We start from the raw sequence: 23,133 nt of genomic DNA, 5'->3' as shown, positions 1-23,133 counted from the left end.
AGTAATTCCTCTCATAGATATCTTTAATTGGAATCGAAACACGCGGATATGAGAATAGTAAGAGATGTGATTCTTCGAGTCTCATAACATAGATCGTGGTCAATTAGCGTCAATAAAAACGATTAGTACGATTGCATGATTAAATAATTTATTTAACCGTTGTCCTCAGAACAATATATAAATAGCATGAATAGTAAAATAACAATAAATTGTTTAAGTAATTAGTAGTACAATTGGAGTAAGTTATTATATTTCTTGTCTTCCATTTTTTCAAATGAAATTCACCCTTTTGCAAATTAAATTTACCTGTTCGCAAATTGAGCTTCTCCACATTGTTTTCTAACACTCTTCTGATCAAAATAAAATACATTTAAATTCTGTTTTACATATTTAACGTGAGTATTAATAATACTTATTTAATAGTGAACTCAACTTCATGTATGCGGGTACAGATCTTGCAGTTAAAATTAATATTTTTCTCGTTCTCATATTCACCTTTTTGTACATCAAATTCACTGTTCTGCGAGTCTTCTTTATCCTTTTACAAATTATGTTCACTTATTTGTAATTACTTCTAATAAAATTCATACTAAATTTAAAAATTGATTAGGGTCTCTTTTCATTGAATTAATCCAAACTAGAATATACAGTAATTCCTCTCATAGATATCTTTAATTGGAATCGAAACACGCGGATATGAGAATAGTAAGAGATGTGATTCTTCGAGTCTCGCGGCTCGCGTCTTTAGACAGTGTCCTGAAATTATTGTGCAAGCGAAAAATTAGGGGTTCCTGAGGTCATTGTAAATAATTTTTTTCTTAGCGAAAATGCAATCCGCGGCTTCGTTTACGAGTTATTAACGAAAAACAATCACTAATGAGAAGCGAGCTCGCCTGGCTCAGTTACAATGATTGGCTCGGCCGCCTCGCGCTAGCCGAGCTCGCCTCTCATTGGTCATCGTTTTTCGTTAATAACACGTAAACAAACCCGCGGATTGCATTTCCGCTGAGGAAAAAGTTACTTCAAATGACCTCAGAAATCCCTCATTTCCCGCTTGTGTAATAACTTTGGGACACCCTGTATAGTTGCCAACACCTCATAAGGGAGAGAAAGAGGGAGAGAGAGAGAGAGAGAGAGAGAGCAAAACTTGTGTCAAACGAAACTACCTGGAAAGACAGCGGCTAGCATGCCGGTGTACATTACTAAGAATACATTGCAACGATAGAATAGAGACGATGACTTAACTTTTTTATTTCTAATTTTTTATAGATGAAAACTTTTTAAATATATTCATCAGATTTTTCCAGTTAAAATGATACCAAACACGATATGCTTTAGACCATATACGTAGCAATTTTATTTCACTACACAAATGGTAAGGTAATTATAACAAAAAAAAAGTATTAGAAAAATATTAAAGGCGACGTCAAAGAAGGTATGTATGTCGTTCAAAAGAAAATATCGGTGGAGTTGCGCTATTCGGGCCTCGATTCGATTGCGATTTCGGGGAGCTTGTGACGATTCGACTGCAATTCCGGGGAGCAAACGACGATTCGACTGCGATTCCGGGGAACCAGCGACGATTCGACTGCGATTCCGAGGTGCTTGCGAGAATTCGACTGCGATTTCGGGGAGCTTGCGACGATTCGATTACAATTCCATGGCATGATTCGACGAAGATTCGGTGGCACGACGCGTTTGACGGAAAGTGTGATGGAATTATCACCGTAAGCCACGATACTAGGCAATTCCAAGGATACTGTAGAATATAATTTTGCATTTATCTGATTATGCATAATGTCAATGCAGCTTTTTGATATACAATTATTATTAATATGTGTAGGAATGTATTTTACTTATATAATAATAGCGATAATAGAAACAAATGAATTACGTATATAATTATGTATATATAATAAGTATTAAGTAAATAAATATAATCGAAATTATACCGTGTTTGATCTTATTTTAATCAGAAATATTTGTCCAAACTATATCATGTTTGGTCTTATTTCAATCAGAAAAATATCAGCAATATGTTAAGAAAAATCAGTTTTAAAATGTTAAAATTAGAAAAAGTTATGTCATTTTATTATGAGTTGTCTTCCGGGAATTCGAGTCGAAGGAGTCGCTCGAATAATAATACTAAAATGCTCGAATAATCGTTTCTTCTCTTCCCAAATTGTCCATCTATGTTCACAAGCTGAGGGGCAATTGGGGAGAATTCACTGTACAGTGATGCTTCGTTCAAACAATTGTTTCGATACAAACACCGTGGGACTTGAAAATGAGAAACATTTACGTTTTTTTGTAAAACAATGTATAATAAATAACGGAAATGTTCAATGTGATCATGGTTATTGTAACATTTTTTATTAGAATTCTGAAAAAAAATGATAAAACGAATACAAATTTTCTTTTCCTGTTAGAAACAGTGGCTAAATAAGCAGTATGAATGTTTATAGTTGCCAAAAATTGATAAAGCCAGGGTTAAAAGGTGCCCAGTCGCCTCTACGTGGTATCTGCCGCGGCCACGCACTCTTTGTTCCCTAGACAAACTCAAACACTCGGTTCCAACTCTGTTCGATCATGCCTCTATCGGTCTGGCCCGAATGCTATGAACTTGCTCGAGAGCATGCACCGATAACTAGCATTGTAACCGAAATCTCTCAAAATAGACTCACATCGCTCTCGAACACAAGACCCGACGGAAGTATAGCGTAGTCGGTGAGCTTGTGAATCTTTGTTTATTGAATTTTTTGGAGGCTGTTCATTTCCAAGAGAAATCAGGGGCAGATAGAGTAAGAGTTCCAATTAAATTTTTCGTTCGTCTACGTAAGGACCAAGGTACTCGGGAGAAGTCACTGCGCAGGGAGTGGGGGCAGACGACGCATACGCGGGAGTTCTGATAAGTCCCAAATATTTTTAATTCGTAAATATATTTACCTTAAATATATTTATATTTTGTCTTAAAAAAAATATATTTATATTCACACAAAATTATAATTTTTTTTATCTTTCTTATAATTATTTTATTAATTATTTCCCCCACTACTTGGATTATGTAAACACTACTACTACTACTATTAACTACTCCATGCACCTTGCTATACACACATGAGTAACCATCGCAGCGCCGCAAGCGATGGTATCGTGTTAGTGTGAGGGACATTTTAAGGTGCACAGTGGGGACGAGGTAAGGAGCATGTAAGAGGGGTAAAGGGCCACATGTGAACCGCGAGCTGCCAGTTATCTATGACTTATTTTAATCAAGATTTAGGTAAAGATTAACTTCTTCTCGCATTTTATATTGTTTAGTTTACTAGCTGTACAACACAATATTTTCAGAACGTTGAAGGCTTTTTGGTATGAAATTAATGAAAAATACGAATAATGTAAATGTCTCAATTACCGACGCTTTAGAAGCTACTTGTACCAGTTACCGGTAAGTCCCAAATATTTGTAATTTGTTTCCCATGCATTTTCGAAGATATTTATATTCAAATAATCTATCCAACTTTAATTAAACTATTAAAGTATATTAACTGTATTAGTCAGTACTACTAAAATCTGTAGATTATGTACATTAATTACGGAGTTTCGGCAATGCTATACGAGTTAAATACTTGATTTATTTATTTTAAAATTGTACGTAAATTCGATTTCTTAACCATGTCAGTAATGTTATTTATTCTAAAATTATACGTAAATTCGATTTCTTAACCATGTCATTAAACAAAACGTATTGCTTGTGACAAACAAATGATCCAGATAGCACAAAGACGTCCCGAATTGGGTATCTATTTAACGTCTAAAATAAGACGTCCATTTTAGGGCGTATGACGTTCAGACGTAAAATGGACGTAAAATGGACGTCTTTAAGACGTCTGGTGCTTATCAGGAATTAGTACCTTTAAATAACATTTTATTCTATTAATATAATATCAATTGTCATATTAAAATTTTATTGTTTATAATCCTTTGTCATATTATTATGATATCGTTCAAATAAACCAGGCCTGGTGGTCGATGTAAAAATTAATTCAACGATAGTATATTAAATACTTGTTGTTGTAAAAGGTTTTATCTGTTCTCCAATACCATTATGCCCAGCCACCAGAGAACTATAAAAAACAGTAATGTATTCAAGGATACTTTTATTTCGTTTAAATTTTATCCAGAATCTTAAGATGAGAAGGAAATTCTTACTTAATCCTCGGACGTCGGACCACTTTAAAAACTATACAATTAACGATGATTCTAATAATCTTCAGCTTTATTCGTTAATTTTTTAAAACACATTTTTGAAGATTGTTCCTAGTTTAAAATTCATTAAATATATTTAATGTAATTTCGGTAAATTGAGTAAGTAGATGAGTGGTTTTTTTTTAAGTTTCAAACGATGAGTCAAAATGACTCGGTAACCGCGTTCCAAGGCTAATTCTTACTCTCTAGAACTGCTTCACAGAATTTCGATTTCGCAGAAACCAGCAGCAGCATAATTACGAGGTTGCCTGATTCGATTCCGAAGACAGCGTGTTCCCGAATTTATTAAATCGATGACACACATGTTACTTCATGCTTGACACGAAATCGGCGAAATCACAGCAAGTTCGGCAGGCGCGCGCCCCGGCGTTCCACCCAAAAATCTTATCTGCACACGTTAGACACGCTCCGATATGGATGAAACTCTCGAGAACTAAAGGTCAACTGTGCAACTATCGGTTACGGTACACCAACTGCACGTACATAGCTGAAGTGTCACACACTTTAAAAGAGTTTTCCGAACCGACAGTGATATCGGCGCGCAAGTTCTAGCATTTCGGACAGTTACGAGTTTACCCGCGCACTTCATTTCAATTTCACGATTTGAACTCTCAGCAAGGAGCAAAATTCCAGAAATAGATATTTGAACCATATTTTATTCAGTGAACAGAAAATGGAAAATATACAGCGCTATCCGAGCTGGGTTAAATAGATTTTTAAATGACAAATAGTAAATACATGTCGTATTTTAAATCATGCATGTATTTTTTTAAAATAAAATATTTTATTTGTTCGAAAGAGAGAGAATGTATTTTTGGAAATAAAATATTTTATTCGTTCGAGAGAATGTACTTTTAAAAATAAAATATCTTATTCGTTGTAACGAATTTTTAAGACAATATAGATAGTATTATAGTATTTCAGATAGTATTACATTTGAAAAATGCTGGAAATATTTCTGTCATTCTTCGGAATATTTTATTTATATAATTTATTATCAACAAGCAAAATTTATTTCGGTAATCTAAAATGAACGAACTACTTTTCCTTTGCATTATAAACATACATAAAAGATGCACTTCGCTACATACGAATAGTTGTATATAAATAGACAGTTAATTTCATTTGCAAACATGATTTTTTGCGTTGTCCTGTTTTACGTTATGTTAATCTCATTTCCGTTATTTATTTTCAAGTTTGAGACTCTATGGGAACTATTCTGTTTTATATTATCTTTTGTTTTATTTATTATTATTATTTTTTGTTTATATTATTTTATTTCATGTTTCAGATTATCAAAATAAAATATCTGTTTCAATAATTCAGCATTACCAAAATAAACTATTTTATTTTACGTTTTACATTATCGAAATAAAATATTTATTTCATGCTTTAGCCGTGAATTATCAAAATCAAATGTTTTATCTACTGAAATTTGATGTCCTACTTGAAATACTATTTGAATTGAATTATGAAGAATCTATCATTTAAAATAGTATTTCAAATATTTTCTCTATAGATATCTTCCAAGAAAATTAAAACGATCGTGTTGTTTGCCTTATTTTGGTGGATTCACATTTTCTCGCGGAGTCGCGACACAATTTTCATAACCGATACAGCCATAATAAAAATCAATTTTGTCAGATAGCGTGCCTGTAAGAACCGTATTAAACATTTATTATTATAACTTCTTAGCGAGATTAATATATAAAAAATGAAACAATGATTTTAAAAATCTACTATCAAAGTAATTCTCGCAAAGAACGAAGGCAAAGATCATTTTGTAATTACGAAGTCGTTGATTAACACGAAGTTGATGAAACGTTGCAAGAAGTGACAGAAGAAATGCGAAAACCGCATTATAGTGATCCTGTATGTAGGATAGATCATCTGAAATCATTATTGTTTGAATATAGAGTAATTTCTCCCTAATTCGTGCTCAGATTGCGCACAAAAATGGACAATTTGGGAAGAGGTGATACGATTATTCAAGCTTCGCAGCTCGTTTTTATAGTCACCGATTGTCAACAACTATAAAAATGAGACGCAAGGCTCGAATAATCGTATCTTCTCCGAATTCTCCATTTTTGTGCGTAATCTGAGCGCGAATTAGGAAGAAATTATACTGTACATTTGAATTCCGCGCGTCAACTATTTTATAACCAAGTTATCTGGTGTGGGAAGTGCGAATCTTGTACTATACAGCGAGAATGAAAGCCACGTCTCGTGTCGAATTTATAATATTGGGTTGGCAACTAAGTAATTGCTGATTTCAGTTACAGATGTCTCTCACTCCCATTTTTATGATATCCGTAAATGTTATATTATAAAATTATTATTATTATTAATAATATAACATTTACGGATATCATAAAAATGGGAGTGGGAGACAACTATAAGTGAAATCGGCAATTACTTAGTTGCCAACTATTATTATATTATAAAATTATTATTATTATTAATAATATAACATTTACGGATATCATAAAAATGGGAGTGAATGTTAGCAACTGGACAAATTGAATGCAGCGGTCAAGAAAAAGCGACCAGAATTGGTCAATCGTAAAGGTGTCATTTTCCAGCAGGACAATGCTAGGCCGCACACGTCTTTGTCCACACGGTAAAAATTGATGGATATTGGTTGGGAATTGATGTTACACCCACCATATAGCCCTGATCTCGCGCCATCGGATTACCACTTATTTCGATCCCTGGACAACTCCCTTCGTGGTAAAACTTTTAATGATGATGACGCTGTAAAATTTCACTTAACTCAGTTTTTGGTCAAAAAGGATCAGACTTTCTACGAGCGTGGAATTTTCAAGTTGTCAAAGAGATGGCAAAAGGTCATCGAACAAAACGGGAAATACATTACAGATTAAACTTCATTCCAAGTAAAAAATATCTGTTATTTCATTGAACAAATCGGCAATTACTTAGTTGCCAACCCAATCCAACAGTTGTGTTGGATTATTTATTTTTCTTATGACTTTAAATTTATAAGCTGGGATATTTGAAACGAGACATTTGAATAACTCGCTTGTTTTTTATAACAGAAACGAAAGTATCAGACAAAAGTTGTCTGATTTTTCGAGGAGTACATTACACGATATCAATAATTTTTTTATAGGTAGAGGCGTAGAAGATATATGAAGGTCAAACTTATATATTTAAATAGGATGATCTAATTTTATATTCACATTCTGATAGAGCCTTTCAAGACGAATACAATGACCTATAAATAAAGGTCCGTCAGGGTCGCAACATATGAACTACAATGGAAAACGAATTCTTCCAAGACGCTTTTCAAATATCTTGCGTGTTCTACTGTTCTTAACATGTTCCGCGCGTTATCGCTATTATGGGTCATAGAACATAAACGTAAACGCATCGAATCACATTGCACTGGTATATGTATCTACGGATTACTAGTGTGTCTATGGCGAAAGATTTTACGACCGTGTCAGTCCTTCATTGTCAATGTTGTCACATATTGCAAAAAAGTTTCAAGAAATGGCAAGTGTGAACAAACAAAACACCCAATCGAGTTAAAAGAGTGGCTAATGAGGCGAGTGCGATAAATATTTTAGCCGCTGTAGAACAACATCCGCATGTTAGTGTAAGGAGACTTGAACGCAATAGAAGAATTTGTTTTTCATTGTAATGCATATGTTGTGACTCTGAATAATCTTTATTTATAGGTTATTGTGATGTCTTGAATGGGTCTATCAGAATGTGAATAAAAAATTAGGTCATCCCATTTTAAAAAAAAATTTGACCTTCATATGTTCTCTACGCCTCTATCTACAATAAAATTATTGATCTCTTACTATGTGCCTCTCGAAATCGAACAACTTTTATCTGACACTTTTTTTTCGATTGTCAAAAACAAGTGAGTTATTCAGGTGTCTCTCTTCAAATGTCCCACTCTGTGTAATAAAAATACGTGGTCATTGAACAATGTATTTTTCCTACCATTATCTTGTCAGAACTAAAGAATACTGATAAAGTGCGCCGCTTTAGAAGCTGCAAGAACAGCATCAATGTCTGCGAATCTATTAGACAACGATGCCAGACAGAAAACCAGCAGATGAGCGGATCAAGTGCATTAAAGGAAAGTCGTTTGAGATCGATTGAAAGGGAAAAAGGAACCTGCGCTTTCAAAAAGAAATATCAAAGCTTTTTTGGCTTTCGCTAAAAAGTAGATCAGCTGGAGCATCGGCCGGTAAAAAAACAGTAATTTGATCGGATTAATACAAAATTAATTTAGTCCCAATACCTGGGATAGACGATCTTGGTATTGGAACGATGATGATGGGATGATGATTTGCTTACAGTATGAGAGTACATGACACCGTACAGCGTGAGTCTATAAAATCGAATCAATGGTATCATGGACTAATGTACACCTCCCCTCCAAAAGTATCACACTTACAAGGAGAGGTCACGGACTTCGGGTCACCGATTTCAATGAAACATTCGATGATGAATCCAGACTGAAAATCATTTGAATGATATTTCAGAATTTCTGTAAAAAGAGCATTATTTATAAAGATGTTAAAGATGTTAAAATTTCATTGAATCGAACGTCGTGTATAAGGTAGATGTTCCGGTTTCTGTGCTTGTTCCAATTTTCGTGCCTCCGGAAGTGTTATACATAAATTGATGACCTATTTTCTTTATTATGTTTACCTATTAACATGTAAGATTCAGGAAGGGGTGTTACATTTTTCATTTATTAAAACGTAATAAACATTTTTCAATTGATGCTACAACAGTTCTCAGGAATTTAAGTAGTGTGTCTTCTTAAAAATCATAAGAAACGCTTGCCGAAGCTTTTCGTATAAATTAATTACTAATGTGATTTACGTCGTACAAAATAAGTAGTCGTGCATATTTTTATATTTTTAATATAAATCCGGAAATAGGGTCAGATTTTAGAACATACCCGTATTTCAGTGCCCTCTTGTATTAGACCGGGTGATCGAACCTAACCTCATTTTCATCCGAAACAACTGAAACAGCATACATGAAAAGCACGCACGGAAATACGGGGCACGGAATCACGTACGGAGCTCCTGGAAGGGTACAGAGTTATGGCCAGAAACTCCTTTTTTTATTTCATTAATAACATTATTAAATTACTAATTTTTATCACGCAAACAAATATGTTTAAAATCAGAAATGTCTGAAAATCGAAATATATTTTCAACGTATTAAATGAAAATTCTAGTATTTTTAATTAGTTTCGGCGAAGCAAAGATTAGTTTAAAGGTGCAGTAATTGGGACATCTACCCCAGATATCGAAAACAAAAAACAACTTCTAACGTACGATATTGGAACGGCTAATTGGGTATCGTATCAGACCACAAATCCGGAGGTCGTGGGTTCGATTCTTTTCCGCGGTTGTATATTTTTTCTCTTTATTCTTCATAGGGAATTAAATTTCTATAAAAGTCATTTTAACGCGATCACGACAGCGACGAGCCCCTTTGTTTTGATGTAGATACTAATATATGTAGCTAAAAAAAAATATAACCGCGGGGTAGAATCGAACCCACGATCTCTGGATTTGAAAAACTCCAGCATGTTGAAAAACCAAAAGGAATCGACCTCTGACACCATGGAGTTTACAAGATTGAAAAGGAAAAGTTCAGATGGATTTCGAGATACGTTCCCACACAGCTATTTCTATGGAACTTAGCTTAAAAGAAAGCTGGAAGTTTCTACTTTAAGACAAGGTAGATTAGGCTGAAATTGTATAATAAGTTCGTTCGCGTCGACGACTGCACGGTACTATATTTTCTTACAAAATATCGTGGACAGATTTATTACAAAATTTAACACAGTAATTTCTCCCGGAAATGCCAAATTTCAGGTTGCTGTGAATTTCCCTGTGCTAGTCCTATGTCTATGTAATTTATTGCTACGTCGATGCTAAGGATAGACGGAGTTCTCGGAAGACAACACAAAATGGTCTGTTTGGATGTGAGTTAAGGAAGAAAAACCGCGCGGAGGTACAAGATACAGTAATTTATATCTAATTCGCGCTCAGATTGAGCACAAAAATGGACGATTTGGGAAGAGAACTATAAAAACGAGGCGCAAGGCTCGAATAATCGTATTTCCCCTTCACAAATTGTCCATTTTAGTGCGCAATCTGAGCGCGAATTAGGGAGAAATTACCGTACGTAGTAGGTACTTGGTACGTGACCGTCGAATCGTGTCATGCCCTCCGAATTGCCTTCGAATAGTGGCTTGTAACTTTCAAATTTCTTTCGAATCGTGTCATGTTACCTCCGAATTGCTTTCGAATGGTGGCTTGTGGCCTCCGAATTGCCTTCCAATCGTGTCATGTGGCCTCCGAATTGCCTTCGAATAGTGGCATGTGGTCCCCGAATTGCCTTCGAATCGTGTCATGTGGCCTCCGAATTGCCTTCGAATCGTGGCAAACAATTAGAAATAGAAAAGTTAAGTCATTGTCTTTATTCTAGTATTATTATGTATTCATATTAATATACACCGGCATGCTGGTCGCTGCCAGTTTTTGTGGACTGCCCCGAGTTTCTACAAAAACGAGTCGCGAGGCCCGAAGAATTGCGACTTAGTATTCTCAGATCTGCCGATTTCAATTCCAACCTCCGAACATTTCTGAGAGAATTTACTGTACAATGCCCTGCTCGAAGCCCAGACGTAAACCAATAGATAACGTCTAGGCATATTTAATAATGAAATTGTCCAACGTGTACAATGCTTCTCTGACGTCATTGATTTGTAGCACAGGTTGCAGGTGGAATGCTATTCCATTTGGTCAGAATACTGACAGAATTTAGTATCAAGTGTGCAGATGCGTTTCCCAAATGTTGTCGAAGCTAAAAGTTCACAGATTATATATTAAGATTTGGAGAAGCAGAAATATTTGTTAGAAATCAAATGTTGTGCAAAATTGGTTCTACGAAGATAATTCGTATGGGCTCTAATTAGTAATTGTAACACGATTACTTTAGTCTCCTTTGAAAGCCACAGCATTGTATAGAACACTTCGTATTTTGTTTCTTTTGTATTTCATATTTAAACATCGAGTAAAATGTCAATTAAATGAGAATTCTATTATGAGTATTAATGTTTACAATTATAGACATACAGTGGTGTGCATAATTATAGACTCAAAGTAACATTTACATTGTTACCGATATTTAAACGAAAGCTTAACAAAATATTAGGTTTGTATATTTCTATTATCTATTATTTTTAATGTAAAAATATACGAATATGATATGTTGTCAAGTTTTTTTTAAATATACAGGATTACACAGCTAAAAGAGATCACCTACGGTGCTGTGAATAATTTTAAACCTAAATTAACTTTTACATTTTTACAGATATTTAAACAAAAAGCCAAGAAAAAGGACTATATTTGTACATTTCTATATTAAAAAGAAAACAGGAAATAGAAATATACAAATATGATATATAATTAACCTTTTGTTTAAATATCACTAAAAGTATATTAGCTACTTTGAGTCTACAATTATTCACATCACAGTATATCTATAGAAATAGAATATGTAAAATCTCGTATGTATACTACACAATACACAATCCTCAATGCTTCATCTATTTATAATTTTATTTTAGTAAATTTTTCGATAGCAATAACAATTTTAATGGCGTATCAACAAATTACTTCCAGTAATGTCATTGAAATTATTTTCTGATTTCGATAATAACAATGTCTTAATATTTTGTTACGAGATTGAAATCTAAATCGCAGCTTCATTGTACTTATTTCTGTGGCAAGAATATAACGATCTGAATCGAGGATATTTGAGAGCAGGCTTGATGAAAAATGGGACAATAATAATTTGCATTCATGAATGGCTACATTATATGGACACCCTACTTATTGGAAGCAAATTGAAAGCTCGTTATTACTATGTCTCTTTTATTCTCAATCGATTCTGTTCCATCGGCTCTATAAATAACTCCGACAAGGAAATCGCTTCGAATAGGAAACAGTTCGTTGTCAAACGCCTGAACGCGGATTAAAATATTGAGCGAGTACTAATTGATATCAGCTGTAAATTGAAAACTGAAGGATTAATAATACAGGGTGTATCAGTAACTCTGATATAAAACGATATCTCCGTTATCAGTGAGGATACGAGGAAATATTTAAGGAACAAATTATTTGGTTCAAAGGAACATATATCGTGGTGAAAATCGTTTTTCTTCGATGGTCATATTTTTTGAGATTTCAAGGTCATCGACGTTTTTTAAAAATAGGATTACATATTTCTGCCATTGTATCATGATAGCTAAGATCGAGACGAGTCCAACGAGCTATAGTAAAATGAACTTCGCGTGACTTTAAGCCGGCCGAGCATCGCAAATCGGCAGCGACTTGAATAAAATGGCGAATTAAAAAATGTGCAGAAGTCGATGGAAATAATTTTGAACGATTAATTTTCATTGTTGACCACACTAACAGTTCTCGGAAGCACGTCGAACCAACAACTACTTCAAATGGGACATCCTATATTATGCAGACGTATATAATTTAAAAGTTATTACTAGACAGCGAATTTTTATGCAAAATAAGAACTGTTACAGTTAATTGCGAAAAAATTAAATTAGTTGAAAATGACTGTTTTCCTTTAATAACTATAATAAGTTAAAAACAATGTTACAATATTCTCAAATTCTTCTAATGACCGTACAATTTTATACTTGACCTATACATTTTTGTCATAAATGCATAAAATCCGCAGCCTAGTTGTTACATTGAAACGAGCAATTTTTTATAATATTTCATAATATACAGGGGGTTGCATTTAAGTTGAGACTGTAAAAAATCTTGTAGATACGTGACTCAAAAAAGACAATCTAACGCATGTCCTTTAGCATTTTGAGTGAAGAATCAAATGGCACTATTAGTTTTTTAAAGTTTTCAAGATTATTTCAAGGTCATCTTGCTTTTTTTCATAACCCTGCATTCTTTATTTCGGAATCATATTCTATGTAAAAAAATGCACAAATTTTGTTCGAAACACTTTTTTGTGAGTTCGTTACTTTTGATTCCGTTGCTTCCTTCCGAATTGTCCATTTTTGTGTACAATCTGAGCGTCAATTAGGAAGACTTTACTGTAATTATATATACATATATAATTTATTATATATATTATATTATATTACATTATATTATATATATAATTATTATATATATATATATATGATTAAAAGTTTATTACTGCGGGTCAGTTACCGAGTCAAAAATGTAAAAACGTGAAATATTTCGTACTAAACTATTTCGTATAATTTATTATGCAGGGTCTCGCGACAAATAACTCATAAAAAATTCGTTGCAGGAAAAAATGTTTCGGATAGAAATTGCACGGTTTACAGCGAGACATGTAGTACTCTAATCAGATTTACGTTATTTTACTTTTTTATCAAGATACGAGGATCACCTTCAATATTTTAAATGCAATGATTTAAATTTCTAACTGAATTCGGATATAGCATTAAATTCTATATAAATAAGTATTGCATCAAATAGGATTGAAAATGAAAATTAGCGAAAATAAATTGTGTTGTATTAGACAAGACTGTTGACCAACGTGACTGCTAGCACAACGTAGCAGGACGACTTTGTTTTTAAGTGATTAGTCTGTATCGGTAATGATTTGATTAATATCTCAGCAGCTAGTTATTTTGGATTCCGTTTGGTGTAATACTTTTTTTCGCAGAATTCAACGCTTTATCCGCGAACTCGAGAAGAAATGTAAGACATTCCATTTAAAAAATTGAAGGTGACCTTCGTATGTTGGTAAAAAAGCAAAACAACATAAAACCGATTATAGTACTGCATGTCTGGCTGTTAACTATGCAACTTCTATTTTATGAGTTCTTTTTCCAAAAATGTCTCGCAATCTGGAAATGACGGATTCCTGAGGCTATTTGAAGTAACTTTTTCCTTAGCGTAAATGCACTATTAGTTTTTCAAAGTTTTCAAGATTATTTCAAGGTCATCTTGCTTTTTTTCATAACCCTATATTCTTTATTTCGGAATCATATTCTATGTAAAAAAATGCACAAATTTTGTTCGAAACACTTTTCTGTAAGTTCGTTACTTTTGATTAAAATGACAACGTTGCTTCCTTCCGAATGGTATTTTGTTTAATTTAAGAGCATCATTTTACAAAAAAATATTTCGAAACAAATATTGTAATATGACGTTCTTAAATGACATAAAATACCTTCAAATAGATTGTTATTACTACAGAAACAAAAAATTATTCTTGACATAAGCATGAAAAATCAGCTAAATATCTTGAAACATATTGAACTTACAAAAAAGTGTTTCAAACAAAAGTTATGCATTTTTTTACATAGAACATAATTCCGAAATAAAAGATGTAGATTTATCAACAAAAATGCAAGATGACCTTAAAATAATCTTGAAAACGCTGACGTATTACAAAACTAGTACTACCGTTTGACTTTCCACTCGAAATGCTAAAGGACATGTGTCGGTGCGTTTTTTTACAAGTTGTTTTACAACGCGAGATTTTTTTACAACATCAACTTAAATGGAACACCCTGTATATTATGTAACACCGTTCCAAAATCGCATACACGAGTGGCCTCCCTGACAAGAGTCTTTCGACGGTAAGGAAACATCTCGGGCGTCTCATGGTTTGTCGATTCAGCCGGGAAAGCTCGAGCGGAGGTGTTAGCCGGTTACCTATGGGAATCCCGGTATAAAAGCCTCGGTTGTCTGGCGACAAGAAGCCTCGAGCCTCAGCGGAGGCGGGGACCGTGCTTGCCTCTATTTTTCACGGCGAGAGCCCACGCTGGATTTCGCACCCTATCGCGTTTAGCGGCGCGGGCTCTCGAGCTTTTGTGCGCCGCGAGTGCGTCGCTCACCGTTCAATGGCCCCCGCATCGTTTCCTGTTGAAAGCCGTCAACGCCGCGACGGTATATGCTAATGTCGCCGATGCTATTATGCAAACCGTCGAATAGGCGAGCCGCTGTTTCGAAAAGCGACGACTCCCACGACGGTACTTTCCGATCCCACTGGCCCGCACAAAGGGAACGTATTGAGCCGCGGCCAAGCCAAACTGTTTGGTCGCGTCTATCCGACAAACTAATCGATTCGGCTTTTTCGAAGACTCTCGGTTTTATTAGGTGAACAAGTGCTCTCGGTTCCCGGCGTATCAGGAGCGAAACGTTCAGGGAATACAGGTTTCGCAGTAGAAAATTGATCTTTTATTAAATCATACTCGCTTTTGTACACACAGAATTAATCCCTCTTTTGTAGATCATATTCGCCTCGTTGCACTTCAAATTAATCCTTTGGTAGGTCATATGCAGCGGTGTGCATAATTACAGACTCAAAGAAACTTTTACATTGTTACTGATATAGTGGTGTGCATAGTTGTAGACTCAAAGTAATTTTCACATATGTAGCGATGTTTAAACGAAAATATTGACAAAACATTGTATTTGATATAATTCTATATTAGAAACGATTAGAAAATATAGAAATATAATTTTTTTGGTTTTCGTTTACATATCAGTAGAAATGTAGAAGTTACCATGAGTTTATAACTATTCTCTGTAGGCGACCTCCTTCAGTTGAGACACCTTGTATATTTAAAAATAATTTAACCATTTGTATATTTTTTATCACATACTTGTATATTTTTGTATTAGAAATCAAACAAAATAGAAATATAAGAATATGATTTTTTTAAATTTTCGTTTTTTTTTATATTAGTAACGATGTAAAATTTACTTTGTAAAAGTTGCTTAGCAAATTCAATTTGCAAAAGGGTTTATCTGATTTGCATATCAGTGAATCTGATCTACAGAACGATTAGTTTTTAGTGCAAAAATGTAAATGTTATATATGGAAAAGTTAATTTGATTTGCAAAGAGGTGAATATATTAATTTATATGTATTATTAATTTTTATTAATTTTTCTTGTAAACTACTAGTAATTAATAAACTGCTACTACTAATTTTTCTTGTATATAAGATTGTTTCCAACAAAAGTTGTTTTGTAAAAAGGGTAGCATGCACGGCATACTACTGCAAAATTAATATTTTGTATTTTTCTTTTTCAACAAAATATGAAACATTTTACATGCTTGTATTGATTGTAAAATGGACAACATTTTGAATATTTCTTGCATTAAAAATCGACTAAAGGATATCTCGATTAACTTTAATAATTTTTAATTATTAATTTATTATTAATAATAATAAATATTATCAATTAATATTAAATTATTCATCCTTAATAATTTTTCGTTCTCTATTCAGACAGCAGATTTCATTCATTTATCGGAAAAATTGATAAGAAAAATACAAAATAGTGATAATATTGGCAGAATTAAAGAGTTATATTATTCCTCAAAGATACAAACTGAACCAGCAAATTATTAGCTTAAAACTGTTTCTATCAACCACTATGTTTGTTTTATTTGTTGAATTCAATATCAAAGCGTGCGCTTGTATTTTATTATTCTTGAAAACATGTAATATAAATTATATTAATATATATAATATATTATATTAATATAAATTAAATTATGTAATATAAATTATTAATACAAATTAAATTATGTAATATAAATTATTAATACAAATTAAATTATGTAATATAAATTATTAATATAAATTATTAAAATATATTAATATATTGCAATATAAATTACAGTAAATTCTCTCTAATTATCCCTCAGATTGTAAACAATAATGGACAATTTGGAAAGAGGATATATGATTATTCGATCCTCGCGGCTCATTTTTATATTCCTCGATTGTCAACAACTATGAAGCCGCGAGGTTCGAATAATCGTATTTCAACTTCTAAATTGCCCATTTTTGTTTACAAGCTGCCGGACAATTGAAGAGAATTTATTGAACTGTTTAAGGTTTATGATTAAGTACACTCACTTTACTATATAACGAATAAATCTGAGATTTGGAAACTAATAATAAAAAGAAATGAAATCACGTACTGAATGGGTGATATGCGAAAAAAGAAGGTTGAAAATCAGTGCTACAGACCATTCGGTCACATGTTCATAAACAATCGAACGTCGCGTCGCTAGAAATCTGGAGTTAGCCCCTTTCCTATTCGCATATTTCAACAACAGAGTAGCAAACTAAAGCACATTCGTCGTATGTAGGTCTGATTGGACCCTGAGTTCGTCATACGGTCGGTTGCCAGACGGTATATTGTGCGAGAATTAACGAAACGCGTGAAACTATTCTAACTTTACTTTACGGGTCCAGAGATTTTTGGCTCTTTCATGTATGTTTCCGTAGATTTTGTCGAGAAAACTGCAAAAAATCAAGTCCCAATGCGTGCAAACCATTCGTTCAAAAGTTATACGCGTTCGAAGTTGACGCAAATTAACCCTAAACCTTAAAGCAAAGATTAGCTGAATAAAATATATAGAGCATTCGAATTATAATACCAAAATGACTACTCATCCATGCTTGTGCTGCCATCTGGCGGCTATTGTGAGGAATTTTTTAACATGTCAAAAACGCTTGAAATTCGTCAACTTTGAACGCGCCTATCTTTCGAACCAATGATTTACGCACCTTGGGACTTGAATTTTTTGTGTTTCCTCGACAAGCTCTACGGGAGTATGCATAAAAGAGCCAAAAATTTCCGGTCCCTTAAACTAAAGATTAACCCGTGAAAATGTAAATAAATGATCAGAAACTAGATGATCGAGTAACAATATTTCTACACGGAGTCCTACTGAACCCAAGTCCCGCCGTCCGACTGTTAAACCAAAACAGCGCGAATAAGACGATATATCTCTGCTCGATGAAGTACATGTTCGCTTAAAACGTCGGCAAGAAGAACAATTCCACGCGATCCTCGAAGAAACCCACACCACTCGACAATCCCCAACCGCGGTGCAGCACAGCGCTTAATGATCTACGATCGCAAAAAGCTGGCCACGCCTCGGGACAATACATCACCGTAGCGTGGCGGTTGTAGGAGTACCTCTAAAAAAGCTCGTCAGCGTAGACTACACGATGGCATACTCACACAGTGAAATGATAGACGAAGCAGATCCACCCGCCGGGATGTTCGAGGAACACGTAGAGTCTCTCCTGGAAGGTCTTGCCCTTCTTGTGGTGGAACAGGTACTTGGCCTTGAAGGCCTGGTCGATGGGCAAGTAGATAGGGTAGTAAGGGTCTGGTACGCCGGCTTGGTTCAGGCTGGCCGGCTCCATCTCCGCAGCGTTCATCTCGCTGTCGATGATATCATCCTTGCTCTTCTTCCGGCGGTATTTCCGCTTCATCGGCGTCGGCACCCTCTTGTGATGACCCTCGCCGAACCGCGGCGACCGGAACCGCCTTAGAAAGGTGAACCGGCGGGTGGGTGACACCGGCTCCTCCATCTGGCCGCCGTTGTCCTCGGTGTCCTCCGTCTCGCTGCCAGGCGTCTTCAAGGCCGCGTCCTCAGACTCGAGACAGTGCTCTGCCACCAGCTCGTCTTCGCTGCCCTGCAGGGCAGCGTAGGCGGCCGCGGCGCTAGACCGCTTCTCCGTCAGCCGAGAGCATTGGTCCTTGCTTCGTGGAAGACTCTCAAGGTTCTCACCTAAGTGCACACCGTCGCACCACATTGCCGAGAGCGTTCCAAACCGATGAACAAACCGTTTCCCTCGAGCGTACTCTTTTCCTTTTTTTCCGGGTATAACGTCGTAACCTATCGTGGGTACTAGTAGGGTACAGGAGCCAATTACTGTGTCCAGTTCGCGAACTTCTGGACTACTCAATGAACCTTTCTTAACCGTTTGACTGCCATCGTGATGTCGTATGGAGTCGCCAATGTTGTATTTTGGAGAATAGGGTAAGTGTGTCAATTACTGTTCCCATTAAATTGATGTTCGAAGTTCTCGAAAAATTAAGTAGTTTTTTTTTTACTTATATTGCATCTCTTAAAACATTTCAATTGTACATCGATGTCTTTTATGTAAAAGCGAATTTTTTCACAAGTGAAATATTTAACAGCTGGAAATACAGTCAGTTCTCTCCAATTGTCCCTTAGCTCCTAAACAAAAATGGACACTTTGAGAAAAGGAGACACGATTATCTGAGCCTTGCGGCTCATTTTTAGAGTCACCGATTGTCAACAACTACAAAAACGAGCCGCAAGGCTCAGATAATCGTGTCTCCTTTTCTGAAAGTATCCATTTTTGTTTAGGAGCTAAGGGACAATTGGAGAGAACTTACTGTATTTCCAGCTGTTAAATATTTTACTTGTGAAAAAATTCGCTTGTGAAGAAAAAACGAGCCGCAAGGCTCGGATAATCGTGTCTCCTTTTCTCAAAGTGTCCATTGTTGTGTACAATCTGAGCGTCAATTAGGAAGACTTTACTCTAATTATATATACATATATATACAGGATGTCCCAAAAATGTCTCGCAATCAGAAAATAGTGGGTTCCTCGGATCATTTGAAGCAACTTCTTCCTTTACAAAAATTTTTTCCGAGGCACCGTTAACGAGTTATTAACGAAAAACAGTGGCCAATAAGAATCGAGTACGGCTGACGCGGGGCGGCCTAGCCAACCAGCGCACGAAGCCTAGTTCCGCTCATTGGCTCGGTCGCCTCGCGCCAGCCGAGGTCACTGTTTTTCGTTAATAACTCGTTAACGGTGCCTAGGAGAAAATTTTTGTAAAGGAAGAAATTCCTTCAAATGACCTGAGGAACCTGCCACTTTCGGATTGCGAGACATTTTTGGGACACCCTGTATATATATATATATATATATATATATATATATATATATATATATATATGATTAAAAGTTAATTACTGCGGGCCAGTTACCGAGTCTTTTCCAATTACCGTGCGACAATTTCTGTACACTAAATTAGTGTGTCTATTTCTGTACACTCCCCTAATTACTGTCCTAATTCAGTTCTAGGTAAATAAACCTACTACAAAAATGTAAAAACGTGAAATATTTCGTACTAAACTATTTCGTATAATTTATTATGCAGGGTCTCGCGACAAATAACTCATAAAACATTCGTTGCAGGAAAAAATGTTTCGGATAGAAATTGCACGGTTTACAGCGAGACATGTAGTACTGTAATCAGATTTACGTTATTTTAATTTTTTATCAAGATACGAGGATCGCCTTCAATATTTTAAATGCAATGATTTAAATTTCTAACTGAATTCGGATATAGCATTAAATTCTATATAAATAAGTATTGCATCAAATAGGATTGAAAATGAAAATTAGCGAAAATAAATTGTGTTGTATTAGACAAGACTGTTGACCAACGTGACTGCTAGCACAACGTAGCAGGACGACTTTGTTTTTAAGTGATTAGTCTGTATCGGTAATGATTTGATTAATATCTCAGCAGCTAGTTATTTTGGATTCCGTTTGGTGTAATACTTTTTTTCGCAGAATTCAACGCTTTATCCGAATGCGAGAAGAAACGTAAGACATTCCATTTAAAAAATTGAAGGTGACCTTCGTATGTTGGTAAAAAAGCAAAACAACATAAAACCGATTATAGTACCGCATGTCTGGCTGTTAACCATGCAACTTCTATTTGAAAACATTTGGCCAAATAATTTTATGACTTCTTTTCCCAAAAATGTCTCGCAATCTGGAAATGACGGATTCCTGAGGCCATTTGAAGTAACTTTTTCCTTAGCGAAAACGCAATTCGCGGCTTTGTTTACGAGTTATTAACGAAAAACTCTGACCAATGAGACACAAACTCGCCTGCCGCGTGGCGGTCGAGCCAACGAGTGGTCGAAGCACCGTTCCGTTCATTGGCTCGTTAGCCTTGCCCCAGCTGAGGTCGCCTCTCATTGGTCAGTGTTTTTCATTAATAACTCGTAAACAAAGCCACGGATAACATTTACGCTAAGAAAAAAGGACCCGAGGAATCACCCCTTTCAAGAAATTAAAATAATTATAGGACACCCTACATATGTACATTTGAAATAAAGTGGGAAAAATGTAAGGTTATGTAATCCAATGAACAATGTCGCGTTGACGTTGCAAGAAATTCGTGAAGGAAAGTCAATTGCATATACATCTCGGAAATATAACATCCCGGAGACAAACTTAAAAGCGAAAAAATTAGGACGTAATAATTGTCTACAGTCTACAGTGTTTGGCTCGCAGTAATAGACTGAATAATCACAGTAATTTATGCATAGGAACGGTTTCTTTATATCACGTTCTTTTAACGAAATTTGTGCTTTCAGAGATCCTATCTATAATTCGAGAAAGTATAAATAATATCCAAGTTTAAACAACGATATAGCTCAAGTTGTCAATTTATTCGCGGAAAGCTCTTATTTTCTCTGCCAAAGTTCGTCTTCGTTGAGAAACCACAGTTATAACCACACTTACCCTATTATGCTCCCTCCCTGAATACTGAGCCTCAATAACTGTGCACAATAAAAATTCAATGTTCAACATACTTTAAATTTTATTTTCTATAAAAAAACATGTAATATCATAATAAGTCCTTTAAACGTTCACATTAGAGACGACTGCTTTGATTTTCATATTTACAATTTTTCTCTTCAAAAATATGACATGATAATTTGAGATTGGAGGTTAGGTAGGCCTAACCTATGGTAAACGGCGCAGTAACTAACGTATAGGGCGAAAATTAGGATCAGTTGACGTGCACAGTAAATATACTACTGAAATTTGAAGTATATGCTATAATTAAAAAAAATTACTGTTTCGATTTTTTCGATTGGTCAGTATTTTTCGTTAATAATTCGTAAACAAAGCCGTGGATTGCATTTTCGCTTAGGAAAAAGATACTTCAAATAACCTCAGGAATTCCTCATTTCCCGGAGATATCATAATTTTAGGACACCTTATATATTATTTTGATATCAACAAAAGCTTCGGAGTGCAAAGGGTTAACATTGAAATATTTTATCGAGTACGATTGACTTTACTGAATATTCATCTTCATTCGTTTAGTACTTTCTTAAACTTTTTTAATAAGCTTTAACAAGTAAATAATTAATTGAATTTAAGTAAAAACATTTAACATATCTAATTCGAGATGTAAGAAGTGAATTATGCTTGAAAATGAAAGAAAAACACAGTAATTGGCTAACTCGCGGTAAATGGCTCCTCTACCCTAAATGGCATGATTTTGGATGTCACGAGACTAGCGAATTCGTTAACTCTTGGATGCTTGGAAGTTTGACTTTATTAGGAAACTAGGCTAATCTTCCGAAAACCTATTTCTGTTGAAAGGGTGTAACCAGTTGAAGATTTAAACAACTGATGAACTGCACGATAGATCATAAAAAGAATACGTTCTACGTAGAATTTGAATCCTGTATCCAGACCAGGGGGCGGGAGGGGAGGATAGTTATAGGGAGTCTTCAGTTCAACGGTTTTTAATCGATTTTCTCAATTTAAATGCTTGCTTAAATTTTGACAAAAATGTGACGTATCATGGTTTCCGATTTTTGAGGTTATATTATAGGATCCTAGTTTTGTCAAATGAAAATCCTACAATGATCCCCATAAATAGATTCCGGAAAATTCAGATTTCTTACAGAATTTGAAACACAGGATATATATATATATATATATATATATCGTAGCTTTAAAATAGCATATAGGTACAGAGAAAAGTAATTTAAATGCTGCTGAGAGTATATTTCAAAGTCAAGGTCATCGGAGCTGGGCCTATATTTGTCAATATTTATATTTTCTTTTCATGATCCATCAAATGTCTCAACAGATTAATTTTATATTAAGAACTCGTGTACTACCTCGAAATCATACTTTATCTTTGCTTCTTCGTGCA

At 34.8% G+C, this 23,133-nt stretch overlaps 1 protein-coding gene across 9 annotated transcripts in view; it reads right to left on the bottom strand.

Moving 5' to 3' along the window:
- LOC117218266 (potassium voltage-gated channel subfamily KQT member 1) overlaps positions 1 to 23,133 on the bottom strand; it is a 271,571-nt gene that overhangs the window by 204,916 nt on the left and 43,522 nt on the right. For all 9 annotated transcript variants that reach the window (XM_076522215.1, XM_076522217.1, XM_076522221.1 and 6 more), the window contains exon 2: positions 18,353 to 18,908. In XM_076522215.1, coding sequence (XP_076378330.1) covers positions 18,353 to 18,908 — 556 coding nt within the window. The remainder of the gene's footprint in view (positions 1 to 18,352; positions 18,909 to 23,133) is intronic.

The sequence above is a fragment of the Megalopta genalis genome, chromosome 5, assembly GCF_051020955.1.
Source record: "Megalopta genalis isolate 19385.01 chromosome 5, iyMegGena1_principal, whole genome shotgun sequence".
Lineage (NCBI taxonomy): Eukaryota > Metazoa > Arthropoda > Insecta > Hymenoptera > Halictidae > Megalopta > Megalopta genalis.
This window is presented reverse-complemented; position numbering and strand designations above follow the sequence as displayed.